We start from the raw sequence: 18,384 nt of genomic DNA on the forward strand, positions 1-18,384 counted from the left end.
GCCCTAGAGGTGGCTGCATCTTTGCACCAGCATCCCTGCGTTCCACCTCAGCACTGGCTGCATCTCATCTCATCAGGGGCTTGGGGTTGGGGCTGAAGTCATTAACTGGGGGTATGGAGGGTGCATGTCTATTTTTTTTGCTTCTATGCTAATATATGCAAATAGAAGCCAGATCTGTGCTCCTATGTGCTAAGGAGGGCGAGGGAGTAAAAGGGAAGAAATAGTGTGACGCGGCGAGGAAAAGGTTAACGGGGAGCCGGAAAGACCCGAAGTACCCCCCCTCCTTTCCGGAAGGAGCCGAAGTCGGCGGCGGGCGAAAAGACTCGAGTGCTGCCGGAAAGAGCCGAAGCCAAGCCAAGGATCTTCCGGGGGGGTGCCCCGATGCTAACAGCGGAAGTGGCCGAGAGTGGAGGCAGCGGCGGAAATACCCGAGTGATAGCGGGAGCGCCCGAGCGCCTCCGTACATACTCGAAGTGCTGGCGGAAATGCCCGAGGGGGTGGCAGAAGCAGCGGGGCGGAGACGGAAACTCCCGAGCGTTGCCGGAAGTGCCCGAACCGGGGGCGGAAACGCCCGAGCGGTACCGGAAACGCCCGAAGCGGAGGCGGAAACACCCGAGTGGCGCTGCGTGAGGAGGAGGCGGCGGCGGCGGCGGTGGCGGCGGGAGGCGATGGAGAGCGGCCGGGGTTGCCGGTAGCGAGCTCCGCCGAGCCAAGCTAGGCCCTAGGCCATGGCGGCCAACATGTACCGGGTGGGCGGTGAGTGCGTGCGCGGGGCCCGGCACCGAACCGGAACCGGAACCGACCCCCCGTCCCCTGGGGGGGAGGGGCAAGTACCCCCCCCGGGTATTTGGAGGGGGTGGGGGGAGTTTAGCCCCGGGGAGACACTTGGGGTGGGCTGGGGCAGGTACCCTCCCGTGAGGCTTTCGGGGGGAGTGAGGGGGTCAAGTCAAATGGGGGGGTAGCTTGGCAGCAAGTGGCCGAGGTCCGGACTATGTGACCCCCCCACTGGGGTATTTGAAGGGGTTGGGGGCAGTTTGAGGGCATGAGGGGGTAATTTTGCAGAGCCCTGAGGTGTTGCTGGGGGGCAGGTGCCCCCCCCCCGGGGTATTTGGGGGGGGTGGGGACACAGCTCAGACCCTGAGGGGTGATTTGGGGGGCCCTGGGATAGCTTGGCCCTAGCAGTTTGGGGATGTGGGGGGCAGGTGGCCCCACAGTAGGGAGTTTGGGTATCCCGAGGGGGTTATCCATATGGGGGCTGGGGGCAGGTCAGGCCTTTATGGGGGGACAGCAAAAGAGACTCCACCTCTGGGTGCAGGGGTAGGGATCACCCCGGGGGCCACAGTCAGGGACACTAGGCCCCACGGGGGCTGATTGTAGGGATTGGGGCTGGGTTGGGGGTCCCGCTGCTTTTGCTCCCCCTGACAGCCTCCCCACCCCCCCCCCGCCCAGACTACGTCTACTTCGAGAACTCCTCTAGCAACCCCTATCTCGTCCGGCGCATCGAAGAGCTCAATAAGGTGAGAGGCCCTGATGCCACCCTGGGGACGGACCCCCACAGACTTGTGCTGCCTCCTGTGCCCCAGGGGCTGGCGTCCAGGCCCCTTTCTGCAGCCAACTCCAGGCCCCTTCCCCACCTTTGAGGCCCTGCTCTGAGGCACTTCTGCAGAGGGTTGAGGGGGTTTGGCTTGTCTGGGGGTTGCACGGGGGGAGTCTTGTTTAGGCTGGGGGCTGGAGTGGGTCTGGCCTCTCTTGGGAGATGAAGAGGTTGTGGGGTAGGTCTGGGGGGGCAGAGGAGGGCTTGACTGAGGGGATGTGGGGGGTTGCAGACCAAGGCTGGGGGTAGGAGGGGCTTGGTCTGGCTCTGGAGACATGCGGGGGTGGGGCAGCTGTGCCCAGGGCATTGTGGCAGCCTTTTACTCTTGCCCCCAGACAGCCAACGGCAATGTGGAGGCCAAGGTCGTCTGTCTCTTCCGGCGCCGTGACATCTCCAGCAGCCTCAACAGCCTGGCGGACAGCAATGCCCGTGAGTGGGATCACCAGGGGGAGGTGTGATCCCTCCCACTGTGAAGCGGGGTCTATCCTGGGCCTGGGCTGAGGGGGTAGAGAGCAGCCCAGGTCCAACCCCAGGGACTGAACTGCCCTGACTTGTCCCTGAGCAGATTGGGGGCTGGTTTTGTTTCTCCCAACACTGCCCATGTAGCAGGGGCCTGGGGGTGCGGAGTGGGGGTTAGGGGCCGAGGGCCAGGAGTGAGGGAGTGCTGGCAGAACTTGGGGGTCAAGAGTGAGGGCCATTGACAGGGCTAGTGGGGGCTGCAGGTTGGGGGTGAAGGGCACTGGCAGGGAGCTGCGAGTTGGTATGCAAGAGGCACTGGCAGGGATGGGGGTTGAAAGGGACTGTGGGGTTAGGAGTGAGGGGCATTGGCAAGGCTGAGAGGGGCTGCAGGTCAGGAGTGGGAGGCACTGACAGAGTTGGGCTGGGGGGCAGCGGGTTTCCTCCCACTGTGTCATGCTGGACTGCCTTGGCCTGTGACCTGGTGCAGCCTGGAGGCTGCAGACCACGTGGGCTTAATGGCACTGGGGGGGCGAGGGCTCTGCCTGGGGTTTCCTGGGCGCAGGAGCAGGGGTAGATTTTTCCACCCCCGAGCCCTTGGGCAGCTGCCAGGAGCTGGAGACAGGCGGGGCTGGACCGCAGCTGCCTCCACCACGCCACTTCCTGCTATGGGGGTTGGGGGGGCGGCTCTTGCTGGGGCCAGGGAGGGGGGCCTGGAAGTGTGGGAAGGGGTTCTAAGCTCATCTCCTTGGCATGAGGAGGGAGCTGTGTGGGGCTACTTGACACCCCCTCCCTTCCCCCGCTCCCCCTGCTTGGCATGCTCCCCCAGGGGAGTTTGAGGAGGAGTCAAAGCAACCAACAATGACAGAGCAGCAGCGGCACCAGCTGAAGCATCGCGAGCTCTTCCTGTCCCGCCAGTTCGAGTCGCTGCCAGCCACTCACATAAGGTGTGTTGGGGGGCACCTCATCAGCTACCGGGGGCAAGGCTTTGCATGTGGCAGGTGTGGGGCCCCCAGGCCCTCACCCAGAGGTGGGGGGGTGGCAGGTGCGGTGGGGGGGATGCCCTGAGCTGGCCTGGCCTGGCCAGGGAGGGAACTCCAGCACGTGACACGTGATCTTGCTGGTTGCCCACAGGGGGAAGTGCAGTGTGACACTGCTCAATGAGACTGACATCCTGGGCCAGTACCTGGAGAAGGAGGTGAGGGGGTGCAAAGCCAGGTGTGGGGGCTAGCTCTCTGGGGGTGGGGTCCTGGTCCCTGTAGAGCTTGTGCGGGGGAAATGTGTAGGGTTAGGGTTGGGGTTGGGGGTGCATCTCCCTGGAAGTGGGAGAACTAGTCTCTCTAGGGCTGGCAGCTAGGGGGAGGGCAGTTCCCTGGGGGCACAGGGGTCTGGAGAGCTGGGGGCTCTGTGGTGTCCCCAGCCTGAGGTTCATCTCCTCTCCCCTGGTTCCAGGACTGTTTCTTCTACTCGCTGGTGTTCGACCCTGTGCAGAAGACCCTCCTGGCCGACCAGGGCGAGATTCGTGTCGGCTGCAAGTACCAGGCTGAGATTCCTGACCGGCTGGCTGAAGGTCTGAGGGGAGTAGGGGAGCGGAGGGGAGGGGACCACGTCCATCCCCCTTGGCTAGAGAAGGGGATCAGCACCGTCTCCCAAAGGACTGGGCATGCGGTCGTGTGTGTGGGGCCTTCCCTGATCCAGCTGCTTCCCGCAGGTGAGTCTGACAACCGCAACCAGCAGAAAATGGAGATGAAGGTCTGGGATCCTGATAACCCCCTAACGGACCGGCAGATAGACCAGTTCCTCGTGGTAGCCCGGTGAGGAGTGTGTGGGATGGGGGGAGCAGGGGAGAAGGGATGGGCTTTTAAATGGCCTTGGAGAAGTAGGGGAGGGTCTAGAGGCCCAGAGCCACAGGGGAGAGTGCTAGGGCCAGGCTGTTTTGCTGGTGGGTAAGAGGAGCCCTGAGCACTGCCAGAAAGAACAGGTACAGCTCTTCTCTCGTGTGGCTGGGAGCAGGGCATAGTACTGGTACTTTGGGCCAAACGCTTGCCCTGGTGGTGTCTGGAGGACACTGGCCAGACACTGAGGGCTGAGTTCAGTGTGGCTGCCCTTGCTCCCCTGGGGGCTTTCCCAGGCCTTGGGCCTTTGCTGCTGCTGCACAGGGCTGGGAGCGAATTTTTCCCCATTCTGTTGGTACAGGGGTTTCTCCCCTTCTTTCATGGTGCTGGGTGTGGCTGTAGCCAGGCTGGGCATAGTGACCAGGCTGTGCTAGGGTTCCTGTTGGGGCTCAATCCTGGAGGCTCCTGCCTAGAGAATCTTGCCCCTCACCGTGGTCAGACTGACATGGACTGGGGCAGGGAACAGTGTTCCCGTTCTTTGCAGGGCGGGCATTGTTTCTGCCTGGGCTCTCCCCAGTGCCTTGAGCTCCCCTGGCAGCAGCAGGCCGCTGATGCCCTCGTTCTTCAGGGCCAGGCCTGAGGGCTCTGGGCATCTGTGGGATGGGCTGGGGAGTGGTACCAGCAGTGGGTCGGACCTGGGTGTGTCTGGATAGATCATGATGGCACTGGGCCCTAGGTGATCTGTCAAGGCCCCTGTGATTCCAGCAGAACATGGTGGTGGGGAAGTGAGGGGATGTGTTGGTGGTGAGGGGTTTTCTAGGGCGCAGGGTGGGAGGCATAGGCACACACCAGGCTTGGGACAGGTTGAGGGGGGGCTGCTCAGGGTTCTCTGGGGTGTCCACCTGTCCCAGGGCATCACTCCCCCATTCCCCTCCCTCCAGGGCTGTGGGGACTTTCGCACGAGCTCTGGACTGCAGCAGCTCCATCCGACAGCCCAGCCTGCACATGAGTGCCGCTGCTGCCTCCCGGGACATCACACTGGTGAGAGGGGTGGGGGACAGGCAGGGGTCCCTTGGCCTGACTATAGCTTGAGGGAGGGTGGGGGACCACTGAGGGTCTCTGGGTAGGTGGGGGGATATCTTGGTATCACACTGGCATTTCCTGTTTATGGCCTCCCTCCTTCCATTCCTTCCCCAGTTCCATGCCATGGACACACTGCAGCGCAACGGGTACGACTTGGCCAAGGCCATGTCCACGCTGGTGCCACAGGGGGGACCAGTGCTATGCCGTGATGAGATGGAGGAGTGGTCAGCCTCTGAGGCCATGCTCTTCGAGGAGGCACTCGAGAAGTACGGCAAGGATTTCAATGATATCCGGCAGGACTTTGTGAGTGCTGGGGGGGCTGGGACTTGGGGTGTTGGGTGGGTGGGGGTGCTCTGGGCTGTGTAACACACCCCATCTTCTGAGACATGAGGCTGATTGGGGGAGGGCTGTGCCATCTCAGCTCCTCTCTCTATGTGCAACCCCTGGGGGAGGGATTGGGGGGGCCCATGTCACGATCTGATGCCTTCCTGCCCTTGGCAGCTGCCCTGGAAGTCCCTGGCGAGCATCGTGCAGTTCTACTACATGTGGAAAACCACTGACCGCTACATCCAGCAGGTGAGTGCTGCCTGTGGCTAGGGGGTCCTGCTGCCCGATGGGGTCTGATGAGAGGGACGGGGTCCTGGGGCAGAGCCCCCGTGGTGTTCACGCTCACCCCCGCATCTCTGCTTGCAGAAAAGGTTAAAGGCAGCGGAAGCTGACAGCAAGCTGAAGCAGGTCTACATCCCCACTTAGTGAGTGACGGTCTGGTGGGGGAGGAGGAGGTCTGTGCCTGTAGGTGGGGCCACAGCCCACCTAGTCATTATGGGCCTGGGTGGGGTGGGGCTTCAGCCTAGCAGGTGGGGTCACATCCCCAGCAGGTGAGTCTGGGCCTGGGGGTGTGGCCGTATCTCCACCTAGTCAGTGCATGGCTGGGAGGCAGAGCTCCAGTCCTACTAAGGCTGGGGAGTGGGGCCTGAGGGATCCAGAACTGAGGTGACATCATCTCCTTTTCCCCCCATGACCACCCCTAGCACGAAGCCAAACCCCAATCAGATCATCTCGGTGGGCTCCAAACCCGGCATGAATGGCGCCGGCTTCCAGAAGGGGCTGACCTGCGAGAGCTGCCACAGTGAGTTGGGGGGGTGGCTGAGGGGGCAGGATGGGGGATGCCTGGCACAAGGCCCCTCCTCTGACCCCAGTCTCCCCACCACAGCCACACAGTCGGCCCAGTGGTATGCCTGGGGCCCCCCCAACATGCAGTGCCGCCTCTGTGCCTCCTGTTGGATTTACTGGAAGAAGTATGGGGGGCTCAAGACCCCTACACAGCTGGAGGGCGCTGCCCGCAGCACCACGGTAATGCACTGGGGTGGGGGCCCCTGACTTCCCTCTGGGGTCTGGGCCTTCTTTCTCTGTGCCTCCATAGCCCCTTTTTTGGGGGGGGACAGAGGATTCCTGAGAGCCAGCTGTGGCTCTTCATGGAAGGGAGCCTTGGTCTTCATTTCCTTGGCTGCAGCTGGGCTATGTTTTGGGGGCAGGCAGTAGCAGGGCAAGGGTCTCCGGGAGCCAGCCCTGATCTCCCCCACCCCCCTTGGTCGGCAGGAGCCACACTCACGGGGCCACTTGTCACGGCCAGAGGCGCAGAGCCTATCACCCTACACAACCAGCGCGAGCCGAGCCAAGCTGCTGGCCAAGAACAGACAGACCTTCCTGCTGCAGACCACGAAGCTGACCCGCCTGGCGCGCCGCGTCTGCCGCGACATCCTGCAGCCCCGGCGTGCCGCCCGCCGCCCCTACGCTCCCATCAATGCTAATGCTATCAAGGCTGAGTGTGCGTAAGAGCCGGGCAAGGTTGGGGTGGGGGGCTTAAGGAGTGTAGGGCAGGTGAGGGAGACCCTGCCATGCCCATGAACGCCAGTGCTATCAAGGCTGAGTGTGCTTGCTAGGGGATGTATGTGATAGCCCAGGATAGGGCAGGGGGGTGCATGTGTGAGAGCCTGGGAGGGTGGGCGGGGTGGGGGTGTGTGTTGGAGGTGAGAGAATGCCTGGGATAGGGGTAGGAACATGTGCTTGCGGGGGCAGGGTGTAAGAGCAAGCCTGGGTAGGGGTGTGAGTGTGTGCTGTACCCCCCTGCCTGATGCCTGGTCCCTGTGCCTCCCCCCTGCAGGCTCCATCCGCCTCCCCAAGGCGGCCAAGACACCCCTGAAGATCCACCCACTGGCACGGCTGCCCCTGGCCACTATTGTCAAGGAGCTGGGTAAGGCTGTTGTGTGGGGGGCAGGGTGGGAGGCCTCCGTGTGCTGGGGTCCCTGAGCATCTATGGGGGATTTTCTTTGCCATCAGTAGCCATAGCAGGGACTCCACCCCCACTGCACAGACAGACAAGCCCAGCGCCATCTCTCAGCCCCTGCCCTGCCTGTCTTGGGGATGGGGAGGGGTCCAGAGCAGCTGGTGGACTGGAAAGGGACTGAGTAGGCCCTAAATGGGAACTCCTGCCCAGGTAGGTCAGGGTGTTTGTTGCCTCCCAGCAGGCGTGGACTAGGAACATGGGGCCATGGTCCGTCTGTCCGTGTCCCGTCCCTGTTCCCCAGGCCCAGGCAATGAGAAGGAAGGGGAGCTCAGGGACCATGCAGTAAAGCCCCGCTCTTTCCTTCCCGGCTCTGGGAAAATCCTGGCATGATTTGGCAAACAAAAGAGCAGCAGCTCAGAGGAAACTCTTGCCCCCTGTCCCTCCATCCCCGTTCTGTTCAGCAGGTAGGGGTAGATCTGTTCTCCATGGATTCATTTGTGCCCCTGGCTCTGTTCTCTGCCTCCATCAGCTCCTGTGGCTACGAATTCCATGTAGGAATGGGGCGCTAAGTGAAAAAGCCCCTTTCTCTTGTGAGTTTTAAGCCTGCTCACATCAGTGGGTGTCCTGAGGTCCTGTACGTGGGACTCGGTGACCAACAGCTCCCTGTTCTCTTGGTCCGCATCTGCCATGACATGATAGACCTATTCTGCCACCCCTCAACCTTCTCCACACTGAGTCGTCCTTGCCTTTTGAGTCCCTCCTGCTCTGGTCATGGCTCCAGGCCCCTCATCATTGTAGTTGCCCTTCTCTGGACTGTGGCAATGCTCTGTGCAGGATCGGGGACTGTGGAACAACATGCCCCAGGCACAGGTGAGGGCAGCTTGGAGATGCACACTCAGAGGCTGAGGAGGGACCTGGCTGATGCCCACTGCTCCTAAAACATGGGCAGAAATGACAGAAGCATTGCATGTGGTGATGGGCTCTACATGAGCTGTCACCACACAGGAAAGAGCGACATCCTGGACCTTCCATGCTGGATACTGCATATAGGACAGGAACAGGAGAAAACCCTGCTCAGACCCAGTCACTCTGCTCCCTGCCACTGGGGGACACGGGAGCCTGGGCCAGACAGAGCTAAGGTCTGACCCCGTCTGGCAGAGCATATGCTCTTCTGTATCTCCAGAGCCAGCAGGCACCTCTCGGCCCCGCCCCGCCCTGAGATGGGGCCCGGACATGGCCCCGGACTTCTGGTTTCCCCACAGCCAGTGCCACCAACTTGGCTTGGGAGTCAGGGGTAGGGCTGGGAACAGGGCACTGGTTGGACCTGGCCTGACACCTCTTTACTCTTATGTCACTGGGAGGCTTCCACAGTTCTTACAGCCCCTTTTTCTTCCTCTACCCAGCGGCCCAGGCCCCGCTGAAGCCCAAGACGCCACGTGGCACTAAGACACCCATCAACCGGAACCAGATGAGCCAGAGCCGGGGCCTGGCTGGCATCGTGGGCAAGAGGGCCTACGAGGGGGCCAGCGACGCGCACCGCGTGGCCCGGGTACGCAAGGTGGGGGGGCTTTGTCAGGCATCGGGGGGATGGGGGGCTGTAGAGGGGTGGAGGGCTTCAGTGGGAAATCATAATGGGAGAAGTGGGGGGGAATTGTAGTGGGGGAAGGGCTACCTGGTAATGGAGCAGGGACTGGGAGGGGGTTGCCAGCAGCAGGGTGGGAGGTTCTGGGCTGGGATGGGGAGGGAGTAGTAGTGGGGGGGGCTTTCCTGGTACAGTTGGGGGAGGGGGCTGGGGCAGGATTGGTGGCCAGGGCTGGACTGGGGAGCCAGGGCACAGCTGAGCTTCCCTTCTTCCTATCCCCCCCCCACGTGGGCGGCGCAGGTGGTGGGGGGTGGCGTCCCCTTCTCAGCCAATGGGCGGCCACTGAGCTCAGGGCTCCGGGCCAGCGCGCAGCCGGCCGCCAAGCGCCAGAAGCTCAACCCAGCTGATGCCCCCAACCCTGTCGTCTTTGTTGCCACCAAGGACACCAGGTACCGGGGCGCAGGGTCTGGGAGAGGGAGCTCAAGAGCTGGCTGGATCCTGGGCCTGCTGTGGGGGGCAGGTGGGAGGACACCAGGGCTGCCCCCAGGGTCCGGGGGTACTCACCTCCCCCCCGCCCCCCCATGACCACGCTCCTCCCCTGCAGGGCGCTGCGCAAAGCCCTGACCCACCTGGAGATGCGGCGAGCTGCTCGCCGGCCCAACCTGCCCCTCAAGATCAAGGCCACACGACCTACAGTTGCCCCCCTGGCGCCTGTGCCCCCCGCCCGGCCCGCCAGCACCACGGAGCCCATCGTCCTGGAGGACTGAGCCGGGGGGGGTGGACCTTTCCTTTTTATATTTTTTTATTTCCATGTATGCCCCTACAACTTGGCTGGGGGGGCCAGGGCCCAGCCTTGGAGGGGGGTGGGGGTCCAGGCCACTGGGGCTGCCCCCTTCAATGCAGCCACTTCCTGTCTGTGTGACCCACCTGGCCCCCCCGGGGCCAGAGGAGAAGGCATCTGCCCCCCCCTCACCCCCTTCTCTCTTCTCCCTGGGGTGTTTTTGTACCTCACGCTGTAACCAGTTCTTATAGTGACCAACCGGGAAATAAAACAACACCTTTTCTTCACCCGCTGCCACTGCTGTGGTTGGGGAGAGGCATCTGGGGGGAGGGTGGTCACAATCTCCTTCATGGGGGGAGAGCCAGGCACAGACCTACAGCTGCAGTCAAGGCCCACGGAGGGGTTTATTGCAAAGAGAATGCAGCCAGACCACAACTCTGGGGTCTCTCCATGCCCCCTCCTCCCACTGCCACAGGGTTGGAGGTGCCTTGCTCCCCAGCCCTGGTTGGAGCTTGTTGGGATAGCTCCCCACCCCCACGCTGCTGCACGGGAGCAAGGGCTATGCCCCCCATATTTGGGGGCTCCTGCCCCCCAGCTCTGAGGCAGAAGAAGCTGTCAATGAGCTGCTGTTGCTGGTGCAGCCCCTTGGGGCAGGGGGGGCCAGTGGGAAGGGGCTGAGGGTGATGTGCCTGGCCTGGAAGCGGGGGCAGGGACAGCCTCAGAGCCACAGCCATATTGTGCAGAACACAGCAGGCAAGGAGGATGCTGAAGACCTTGGGGGGACCCCCCGGCCCACCCTGGCCTCCCAGACACTGGAACCGCCCCTTCAATACCCCCTACGGCTGCCCAGGCGGCCACCTGGGCCACATTATCATGCTGCTCAGCTGCCAAACATGGGGCCTCCACCAGTGTCAGCGGCCAGGGCTTCCGTAGGACCTTGGAAGATCATCCGGTCCAGCCCCCTGCCCCAAACAGGACAGATAACTGGGGGTCAGGTGACCCTAGCAAGGTGACTGTCCAGTCTCCTCTTGAAGATTTCCAGGGTAGGTGATTGCAGTCTGGGCACCCCAACTGTGGAAAAAGTTGTAGGGGTGGTCCTAGCTGGCTCAGGGGTGGGGACAGGGCAGGGGTCCCAATCCAGGCTTGATCATGGCAGGCTCAGGCGTAAGGGCAGGAGCCCTGGTCCTGGAACAGTCCCATCTGACTGAATGCAAAAACAGGGCAGGGACCTGGAAATGCATCTGATCAGGAGAGGATCCCTAGCTGGCTCAGGGAGAAGGCAGGGCCCCCAGGGATTCCTTCCCCCCCACTCCCCCAACCCTGCTGTTAGCTTGGGGAGGGCAACAGGCTACTGTCTCTTAACAAACCCCCACAACAGCAGCTCCTACCCTGCCTCCTGGGCTAGGCCTCAGGGTGGGGGGGTCTCTCTGCCTTGGCCCCTGCCCCCAGGGGCTCCTTTCCCATCCACTGGTGGGAGCGAGGGAGGCCTGGCCCTTGTCTGGCAGGGAGAGCCCATGTCCCCATAAAAGGAGCGTTGGGCACAGCAAGGTGCCTGGGGCTCACTCAGCAGCTACCCGTCAAGGTTGTGCCCCTCGAAGAGGGGGGGAGGCTGGACGCAGAGCCGGGGCACGCGGCTGTCGCACGCGTGCGGAGGCCACAGGCACACACCAGGGTGGAAGCGCAGCAGGTTGCTGTACAGTCCCTCACGGGGGGGCGGGCAGCTTCAGGGCCACGGGGGTGCAGCCCAGGGCTCCCAGCATGGCAGGGAAGCTGGCCAGGTGCTGGGCCCCAGCCTGTTGGGAAGCAGCATCGAGAAGCAGATGAAGGCGACGGCCTGATGGGCGAGGGTGGCCGTGACCTGGGACACGCTGGCCTGGCTGATGCCTGCACCCACCCCGGCCGCCGCCTGGAAGGTGCCCAAGGTGTAGAAGTCGAGGGCAGCTGCCACCTTGACGCCTACAGGCAGCGTGCGGCCCAGGTTGCCTGCCACCGCTCATGGGCCCAGGAGGACAGCAGGTACAGCGCAACGGGGGGGGGCGGGGTCTGGGCCTGGAAGGGGTTGGGGTGGGGTGGGGTGAGGCCTGCCTATGCCCAGGGACCCCGGATTTAGGGGCCCGGGGGTGGGGCGGGGGGGTCGAAAGTTAACCGGAAGTGGGGGAAAGTCTTCAAGACGTGGACCAGAAGTGGGTGTGGGGTGTTCTCTCTGTCCTTCCCTCCCTCCTACGGGCGGGCTCCTCGGGGCCGGGGATGGGAGGGAGTGGGGGGCTCGCTAGCAGGACGGACCATTTCCGGGGGCACGGGGGCGGGAATTCCTAGACAGGGCAGGCAGAGTTGAAGGAGGCGTATCGGGGACGGACCACTTCCGGCAGGGAGGGAGCGGGAAACACGACGATTTTCGGGGGATGTCTATCGTAGACGGACTATTTCCGGCGAGGAGCGGCTTCCGGGGGAATCTCAGGGACGGACACTTCCGGCCGCACGGAGCGCGAGCCGGGATGGAGCCGGATGTGGAGTCTCTGCCCCGTGGAGGCTTCCGTTGCCGCCTCTGCCACGTGACCGCCGCTAACCGTGAGCAGGGGGGGTCAGGGGTCACCATGTGGGTCAGGGCGGGGCTGAAATGTTGGCCTGATCTCTGACCTGTAGGGTCAGACTGACCCCTGGTGTCACCCCCTCGTGTTAGATCACCTTACCTTAGACCCAGTCTCCCCTGGGACCAGGCTGAGACCCCTCACTCCTCCGTCCCAGGGCCCTGTGACCTCACTCCCCTCAGGACAGACTCGTTTAGCTGTGACCCCTGACCTCACCCCTGAGTTGGAGACCAGTGACCTCACTTCCTTTCATCCAGACATCCCTGACCCACCTGCTCTTTGTGCCCCTGCACTAACGCTTGCCCTGCCCCTAGCAGGGCCCAGCCTGGACGACCACCTGCGGGGCCGCAAGCATGGGCGGCTGGTAGGGCTGCGGGCCCAGCGCCAGGCCCAGGCACAGCGCAGTGTCTTCGTCAGCGGCTTCCGCAAGGGCACGGATGTGGCTGAGCTCAGCGACTACTTCCAGACCTTTGGCGGCGTGGCCAGCGTGGTCATGGACAAGGACAAGGTCAGCCCTGGCACTGGCAGGGAGCGGACAGCCCTCCTCCCGCCTTGCCCGCCCTGATAGCTTTCCCGTGCTCTGTTCCTTGCAGGGCGTCTATGCCATTGTGGAGCTGGAGGACCAGGCGGCGCTGGAGAAGGTCCTGGCCCAGCCTCAGCACAGCCTGGGGGGGCAGCGGCTGCGGGTGAAGCCTCGGGAGCAGAAGGAGTTTGCCTATGCACCCCCCAAGCGGCAGGGGGGTGCCCGCCGCGAGCTGCTGAGTCCCGAGAAGCTGGAGCAGGACCTGTGCCAGGCTGAGGACGTGAGTGTGTGCTGGGAAAAGGGGACACGAGGGTTCGTGGTCCCTGCCCCCAGCTGATGTTCTTTTTCTCCAATGTAAGGTTCTGTTGTGGACTGTTGGGTGCTAGGTCCACCTGGCCTGGTCTCCTGGGTCCCCCAGCTGGAGACGGAGGAGGCTGGGGGGAGGGAGAGCAGTTGGGTGTGAGCAGGGTGTCCCTCTCGCACATGGAGCCTCCAGCACTGAGGCTCCAGGAGGGTCTGATTCAGAATAGGGATGTGAACAATTAAACGATTAATTACTTAAGCATGATAACTGGTTTTAGCTTGCCCTTATTCTTCAGCTTGGGGCCAGGTGCAGTCTGGGAGGGGAGGGAAGGGGAAGGGAAAAGGAAAAGGAAAGGGAAGCCCTGTGGTGCCCCAGCAGAAACTGGAGGGAGAGAGGAGCGAGGAGGAGGGGAGGGGTTGTCTGTTCCCCCCCCAGGGTTTCCTTAGCTATGCTGCCTACCTGACCAGACTGCTTTGGCCCCCACCACCCCACACTGCTCTGGGTGGGTGGGCACAGCCCCTCCTCTATAGCAGGGTAGGGTAGGACAGGTGCCAGTGCCAGTCCAAAGCTCCACACTCTCCCCTTCCTCCCACTGATTTCTAGAGTAGGGGCTGGAGCCCTGTTCTTCCAGGTCCGTCCCCATCTCTGTGCTCGACTGTTGTACTTGCAGCAAGTTAAATGAACGTTTCTTTAATTGGTATTTACATTGTTAATCTAGAGGCTGTGCTGCTCGCTCCTGTGCTCCATAGCTTCCAATGCCTCTTTTCTCCAAGGGCGTGTTTGGTCCCTTGGGAAATCTGGCTGAACCCCCCCCCATATTCCCCCACGTCTGGGGGCAACGAGCGCTGCGCTTTAGTTCCAGCCTGGGTACGAAAGAACTTCCTCATGCTGGCTTTAAGCTGACAGCCTGGTCATCTCACTGTGACTCCTCTTTCTTGTCTTGAGGGACAGGCTGTAGTAAATCCTACTGACATTTTCTTTCCCCTTGAGCGTTTTGTTTTTCCTCCTTGAGCTTCTCTTCTGCCCTGACTGGGCCTGGCCTTGTTAGTCTCTCCTGGGGAAGCATCTCCAAACCGCCCTTCTGTGCACCTTCTCTGTTCTTCTCTCTCTTGTTGGGGGTGCGGGGACAAGTGCTGGGTGCAGCATTTAAGCTATGGACCCACCAGAGATGTAGAAATGGACATCACGATCCTTTCTGTTTCTGTTCCTCCTCCTCCCCACCCTTGTGTCTGCCTCCGTGAGAGCAGCTGTGCTGATGCTTTCAGGGTCTGGGGTGGCTCCCAGGTCTGTCCTATGCGCTGACAGATCACAGCCACCCCCCTCTTTGCCACCCAACCCACAGGTGGATGCCCAGATGCGACGCCTGGTGCAGTTGTTTGAGTTCTCTGAGGACGAGCGGCACCTGCGACACTTGCTGGTCACCCTCTTCCAGGAAGTCTTCCAGGAGTTTTTGCCTGGTGAGGCCCACCCCTGTGCTCGGTCGGGGGGATGGGGATCATCACAGTGACCTCTGCCCCCCACCCCCACGTCAGTGTGACCTCTTCCCCCTGTTGCGACAAGGCTGCTCCGTCCTCCCCTTTGGCTCATCCATCAATGGGTTCGATGTCCATGGCTGTGATCTTGATCTCTTCCTGGACCTGGAGAAGACGAAAACTTTCCAGGCCTCGACCAGGGGGGTCCCAGAGGCACAGGTAAGGGCTGGGTGGCAGCACTGAGACTCTGGGTGCTAAGAGGGGGTATTGCTAGGGAACTTCAGGGGGTGCTGGGGTGGGGGGGCAGTGCCAGGACCCCTGGGGTCTAACATGAAAGGCAAGTGTCAGAACCCAGGGGGGTCAGGTTCTGGGCTGTCCTGCTCCCTCTTCTCTCTGGTAATTGTTCCCCCTGCTCCTGGCTTCCCCCATAGTGCTGCGAGGGGGCAGAGCCAGCCGCAGAGGACTCAATCCTGAGTGACATCGACTTGGGGGTGGCACCGGAGGTGCTGGAGGTGGTGCGCACTGTGCTGCAGAGCTGCGTGCCTGGGGTCCATCGCGTGCAGGCTGTGCCCAGTGCTAGGCGCCCTGTTGTCAAGTTCAGCCACAAGGACTCAGGGCTGTGCGGCGACATCTCCCTCAACAACCGGTGCGGGCTCTTCATGGGGTCTGGGGACTGCTGCCCTGGGAGGGGGAGGTCGATGAGGCAGCTGCCACTGTAGAGGCAAAGGTGGGAGTGGGGGCTGCCCCCCCTGACATTTCCCAACCCCCACCTTCTCCAGGCTGGGTCTGTGCAACACGCAGTTCCTGCAGCTCTGCACCGAGGCTGATGAGCGAGTGCGACCGCTGGTCTACGTGCTGCGCTACTGGGCCAAGCAGCAGGGCCTGGCGGGTGAGGACCTCCGCTTCCCCCCTCTCGCTGGGTGTGGGACAGCCAGCACCAGGCAGAGCTGTGGCTTTGTCCAGGGCTCTGGGTTTGGCCAGTGTGGGGGACAGTTGGGGGTGCAGGGCATAGCCCTCCCATCTCACAGTCGTGTCCACCCCCCAGGTAACCCGCATGGAGGCGGCCCACTCTTCACCAACTATGCCCTGACACTGCTGGTGGTCTTCTTCCTCCAGACGCGCTCCCCACCCATCCTGCCCACCATGACCCGTCTCCAGCAGCTGGCAGGTAGGGCATGCTCTGTGCCCTGGGGCTGTGCATGCCTGAGCATGGGGAGGCAGGGGATGCTCGGGCCCAGGAGCACCAGGAGGCTGGGCACCAATAAGGGAAGTAAAGGGAGCTCTGTGCCAAAAAACGTCCCATCAAGCTTGGCATGGTGCCCATGGGAGAGCCATGTGCTGTGCCTGAAACTAGCTGCAGTTACACAGGCTGCCTGGAGCTGCCACATGTGGGTGCGTGTGCTTGTGTGCAAGAGCATGAGCCGGGGGTGTGCATGCACATATGTGCATGTGACATCCCTGTACCCTGAATCCAGCAACTTTCATGCTCCATTTCCTTCACCAGGAGCCCATGAGGTGCCAGGCTTAGCAGGGTCCCAGGGGTTACATCCATCCCTGTTCTTAACTTGGAGCAGGACAGTCCCAGCCTTGCCTGGTGCCCTTCTCACCTGCTCCAGGAAGGCCCCAGGGCAGGAGGGGCTGAGACCTCCCTGACATGTGGTCTCTGGCGTGGCTGGGGATCGCTAACCATCTCCCTCCTTCCAGGGGGTGAGGAGCGGGTGGTCGTGGATGGGTGGGACTGCAGTTTCCCCCGGGACGCAGCACGGCTGGAGCCCAACACCAACACAGAGAGCCTGCGTGAGTGCTGTGGAGGGGTGGGGGCAGAGGGGCCATGCGGGGATCCCTGTCCTCACCCCACTTCTTTCCTGCTCCCCCCAGGCGTCCTTCTGGCCGACTTCTTCCGCGAGTTCGGGGAACAGGAGCTCTCAGGCCACGTGATCTCCCTGTGCGAGGGCCAGATGCTGCCCCTGGAGGCGGTGGCAGGTGCAGGGCTGCGCCTGGGCCCTGTCACCCTGCAGGACCCCTTCGAGCGCAGCCACAATGTGGCCGCCAACGTCACGGAGCGCATGGCCCGGCGCCTGCGAGTCTGCTGCACCCGGGCTGCCAAATACTGTCGCAGCCTGCAGTACCAGTGCAAGTCCACCAAGGGCCGGCCCTGGGGCTTGGTGCGCCTCTTCCAGCCTGAGGCCGGCGAGCTGGACTCCGACGGGCTGCTCCTCGCCCTGCCCTTGGCCCCGGCTGCCCGTCGGCGTGAGCTGGGCCTAGATCCCAGCTCCCGGCAGAGCTGGTTTGGGCACGTGTGCGCTGGTGTTGCCTTTGTGCTCAGAGATGTCTTAAAGTGCAGTTGCGTAGAGCTCTGCGGTCAGCCCCTTGGACATGCAGAGCAGCTCCTGGAGCCCTCCGGGGTATCCCTTCAACAGGGGGAGACTGGGGAGCCCCCAACCTCCCCAGCCCAGCAGCCAGCAGCCCCGAGGGAGCCTGTGGATGCCCCTACCACCACAGGAAAGCCACTGGCTGCTGGGCTCAAGCGCCCCCTGAGCGAAGAGGAGGGGATCCCCAGCCCTGTCTCAGTCTCCCCTGCCCGCAAGAGGCCGCGGGCAGAGGCCCTGGAAGAGGCAGGGGCTGTGAGCTGGAGCTGCGCCTTGTGGCATCGGGTATGGGTGGGCCGGCGCCGGGTGCGGCGGCAGCTGCGACCCCAGCACAGCAGCCCCCGGGCAGAGGCCGGCACTGAGCAGGAGGCCGCACGGTCCCTGGAGCTGGAGGAGAAGGTGTCGGCGGCCATCGCCCGGCAGGAGGCGAGCGGGGAGCCGCTGCTGCGGTTCACAGCCTGCGCCCGCCTGGACGCCCAGGCCAGCCTGCGCTTCACGCCCGCCCCTGAGCACGCTACGCTCTTCCAGGACTTCTACCACTTCCTGCAGAGCTTCCTGCCCACCATGCTCCAGCGCTACCTCAGCTGCGTGGGGGAGGCCAGCCCGGAGCTAGGGCCAGCGCTCAGGACAGAGCTGGACCCAGAGCCAGGCCCACCCCCAGTCCCGCCGGGGGCCGAGAGAGACCCCCAGTGAGCAACTCGGCTGCGTGGGGCTGGCTGGGAGTAGGGTTCAGGGGACGCTGTGACACTGCCCTGTTACATGCACGCCGCACCCAGCTGGGGGGAGAATAAAGGTCCTGCTCGTGTCCCAGCCCGTGTCCTGGTCTCCTGTGAGCTGGGGCGGGGGGCATCTCCCTCTCCGTCCCCTCTGGGTTGGGGGGTGGGGAACGTGGCAGCCGCATCTGCCTGCGTGGTCTCTGCCTGCCCCGTTCAGGCTGACGCTTCAGCCCGGCAGCCTCGTCTGCGTGTGGCTGGATGGCGTCTGTCTCCGCGGCTGCTGTTGGCAGAGCCCTGGGCACCCAGGGCCGGGCTCAGGTGCTTGGCCGAGCTCAGCGAGGGAGCGCTAGTCCCGAGTGGGCAGCTCTGGGGCACCACGCCTGGCCCCAGGGTCTGCGAAGCTGCAGTCCTGCAGGGCTCCATGCAAGCGGGGGGGGCGCCTCAGGCGTATGCAGCTGCCCCACCCTGGCCTCTGCGTGGGGAGCCGTGGAGCCTCCTGTGCCAGGGCTGGAGTGGGATCCAGCAGGGGCAGTGCTGATGGTGCCCTGTGGCACCCCTGGGTGCAGGGGCTCTGGCACCCATTCTCCCCAGTGCACCTGAAGGGGGGTTGACCTGGTGTCTCCGCAGCCAGGCCGCACGTCGCCCCGCCCCGGTGTGAAAGGGGAGGGCGTGGAAGAAACCTTTTCCTGGCCCTTTAAGAGCCTCGAGCCACGTGGGTCTGGTCCGGCGCGGGCCTTTTAAGAGCCCGGAGTCACGTGGCAGCGGCCCGCCTACGTCATCCGCGGGCGGCCGGG

At 63.3% G+C, this 18,384-nt stretch overlaps 2 protein-coding genes across 3 annotated transcripts; both read left to right on the forward strand.

Moving 5' to 3' along the window:
* Positions 1 to 5: 5 nt before the first annotated feature.
* On the forward strand, positions 6 to 9,905 carry MTA2 (metastasis associated 1 family member 2). Of its 2 annotated transcripts, none has more exons than XM_090050872.1 (18): positions 6 to 756; positions 1,450 to 1,517; positions 1,930 to 2,023; positions 2,880 to 2,997; positions 3,185 to 3,248; positions 3,503 to 3,620; positions 3,762 to 3,864; positions 4,827 to 4,926; positions 5,083 to 5,271; positions 5,470 to 5,544; positions 5,662 to 5,720; positions 6,000 to 6,097; positions 6,182 to 6,321; positions 6,568 to 6,796; positions 7,133 to 7,222; positions 8,659 to 8,813; positions 9,138 to 9,286; positions 9,442 to 9,905. In XM_090050872.1, exons 1-18 carry the CDS (start codon positions 729 to 731, stop codon positions 9,602 to 9,604), a joined length of 2,040 nt encoding a protein of 679 aa, XP_089906998.1. In that variant the 5' UTR covers positions 6 to 728; the 3' UTR covers positions 9,605 to 9,905. The 2 variants fall into 2 exon arrangements, with proteins under 2 accessions (XP_089906998.1, XP_089907000.1); XM_090050874.1 differs by having other exon boundaries at positions 8,659 to 8,804.
* A 2,128-nt stretch (positions 9,906 to 12,033) lies between these two features.
* On the forward strand, positions 12,034 to 18,320 carry TUT1 (terminal uridylyl transferase 1, U6 snRNA-specific). Its single transcript, XM_090050867.1, has 10 exons — positions 12,034 to 12,186; positions 12,524 to 12,714; positions 12,800 to 13,009; positions 14,376 to 14,490; positions 14,594 to 14,724; positions 14,937 to 15,151; positions 15,285 to 15,394; positions 15,551 to 15,673; positions 16,210 to 16,302; positions 16,384 to 18,320. The coding sequence occupies exons 1-10, from the start codon at positions 12,114 to 12,116 to the stop codon at positions 17,565 to 17,567; spliced, it is 2,445 nt and encodes an 814-aa protein (XP_089906993.1). The 5' UTR covers positions 12,034 to 12,113; the 3' UTR covers positions 17,568 to 18,320.
* Positions 18,321 to 18,384: the final 64 nt, after the last annotated feature.

The sequence above is a fragment of the Crocodylus siamensis genome, chromosome 6 (assembly GCF_052110815.1).
Source record: "Crocodylus siamensis isolate JL-2025a chromosome 6, ASM5211081v1, whole genome shotgun sequence".
NCBI lineage: Eukaryota > Metazoa > Chordata > Crocodylia > Crocodylidae > Crocodylus > Crocodylus siamensis.

What these genes read in the sequence shown, in the direction of transcription:
- TUT1 (XM_090050867.1), top strand. Translation starts at nt 12,114, where the DNA reads ATGGAGCCGGATGTGGAGTCTCTGCCCCGTGGAGGCTTCCGTTGCCGC. An exon ending in ACCTGTGCCAGGCTGAGGAC is followed by an intron (nt 13,010 to 14,375) that starts GTGAGTGTGTGC and finishes CCCAACCCACAG; the next exon opens with GTGGATGCCCAGATGCGACG. An exon ending in CTTCCAGGAGTTTTTGCCTG is followed by an intron (nt 14,491 to 14,593) that starts GTGAGGCCCACC and finishes TGTTGCGACAAG; the next exon opens with GCTGCTCCGTCCTCCCCTTT.
- MTA2 (XM_090050872.1), top strand. Translation starts at nt 729, where the DNA reads ATGGCGGCCAACATGTACCGGGTGGGCG. An exon ending in CCTGGCGGACAGCAATGCCC is followed by an intron (nt 2,024 to 2,879) that starts GTGAGTGGGATC and finishes ATGCTCCCCCAG; the next exon opens with GGGAGTTTGAGGAGGAGTCA. An exon ending in ATGATATCCGGCAGGACTTT is followed by an intron (nt 5,272 to 5,469) that starts GTGAGTGCTGGG and finishes TGCCCTTGGCAG; the next exon opens with CTGCCCTGGAAGTCCCTGGC.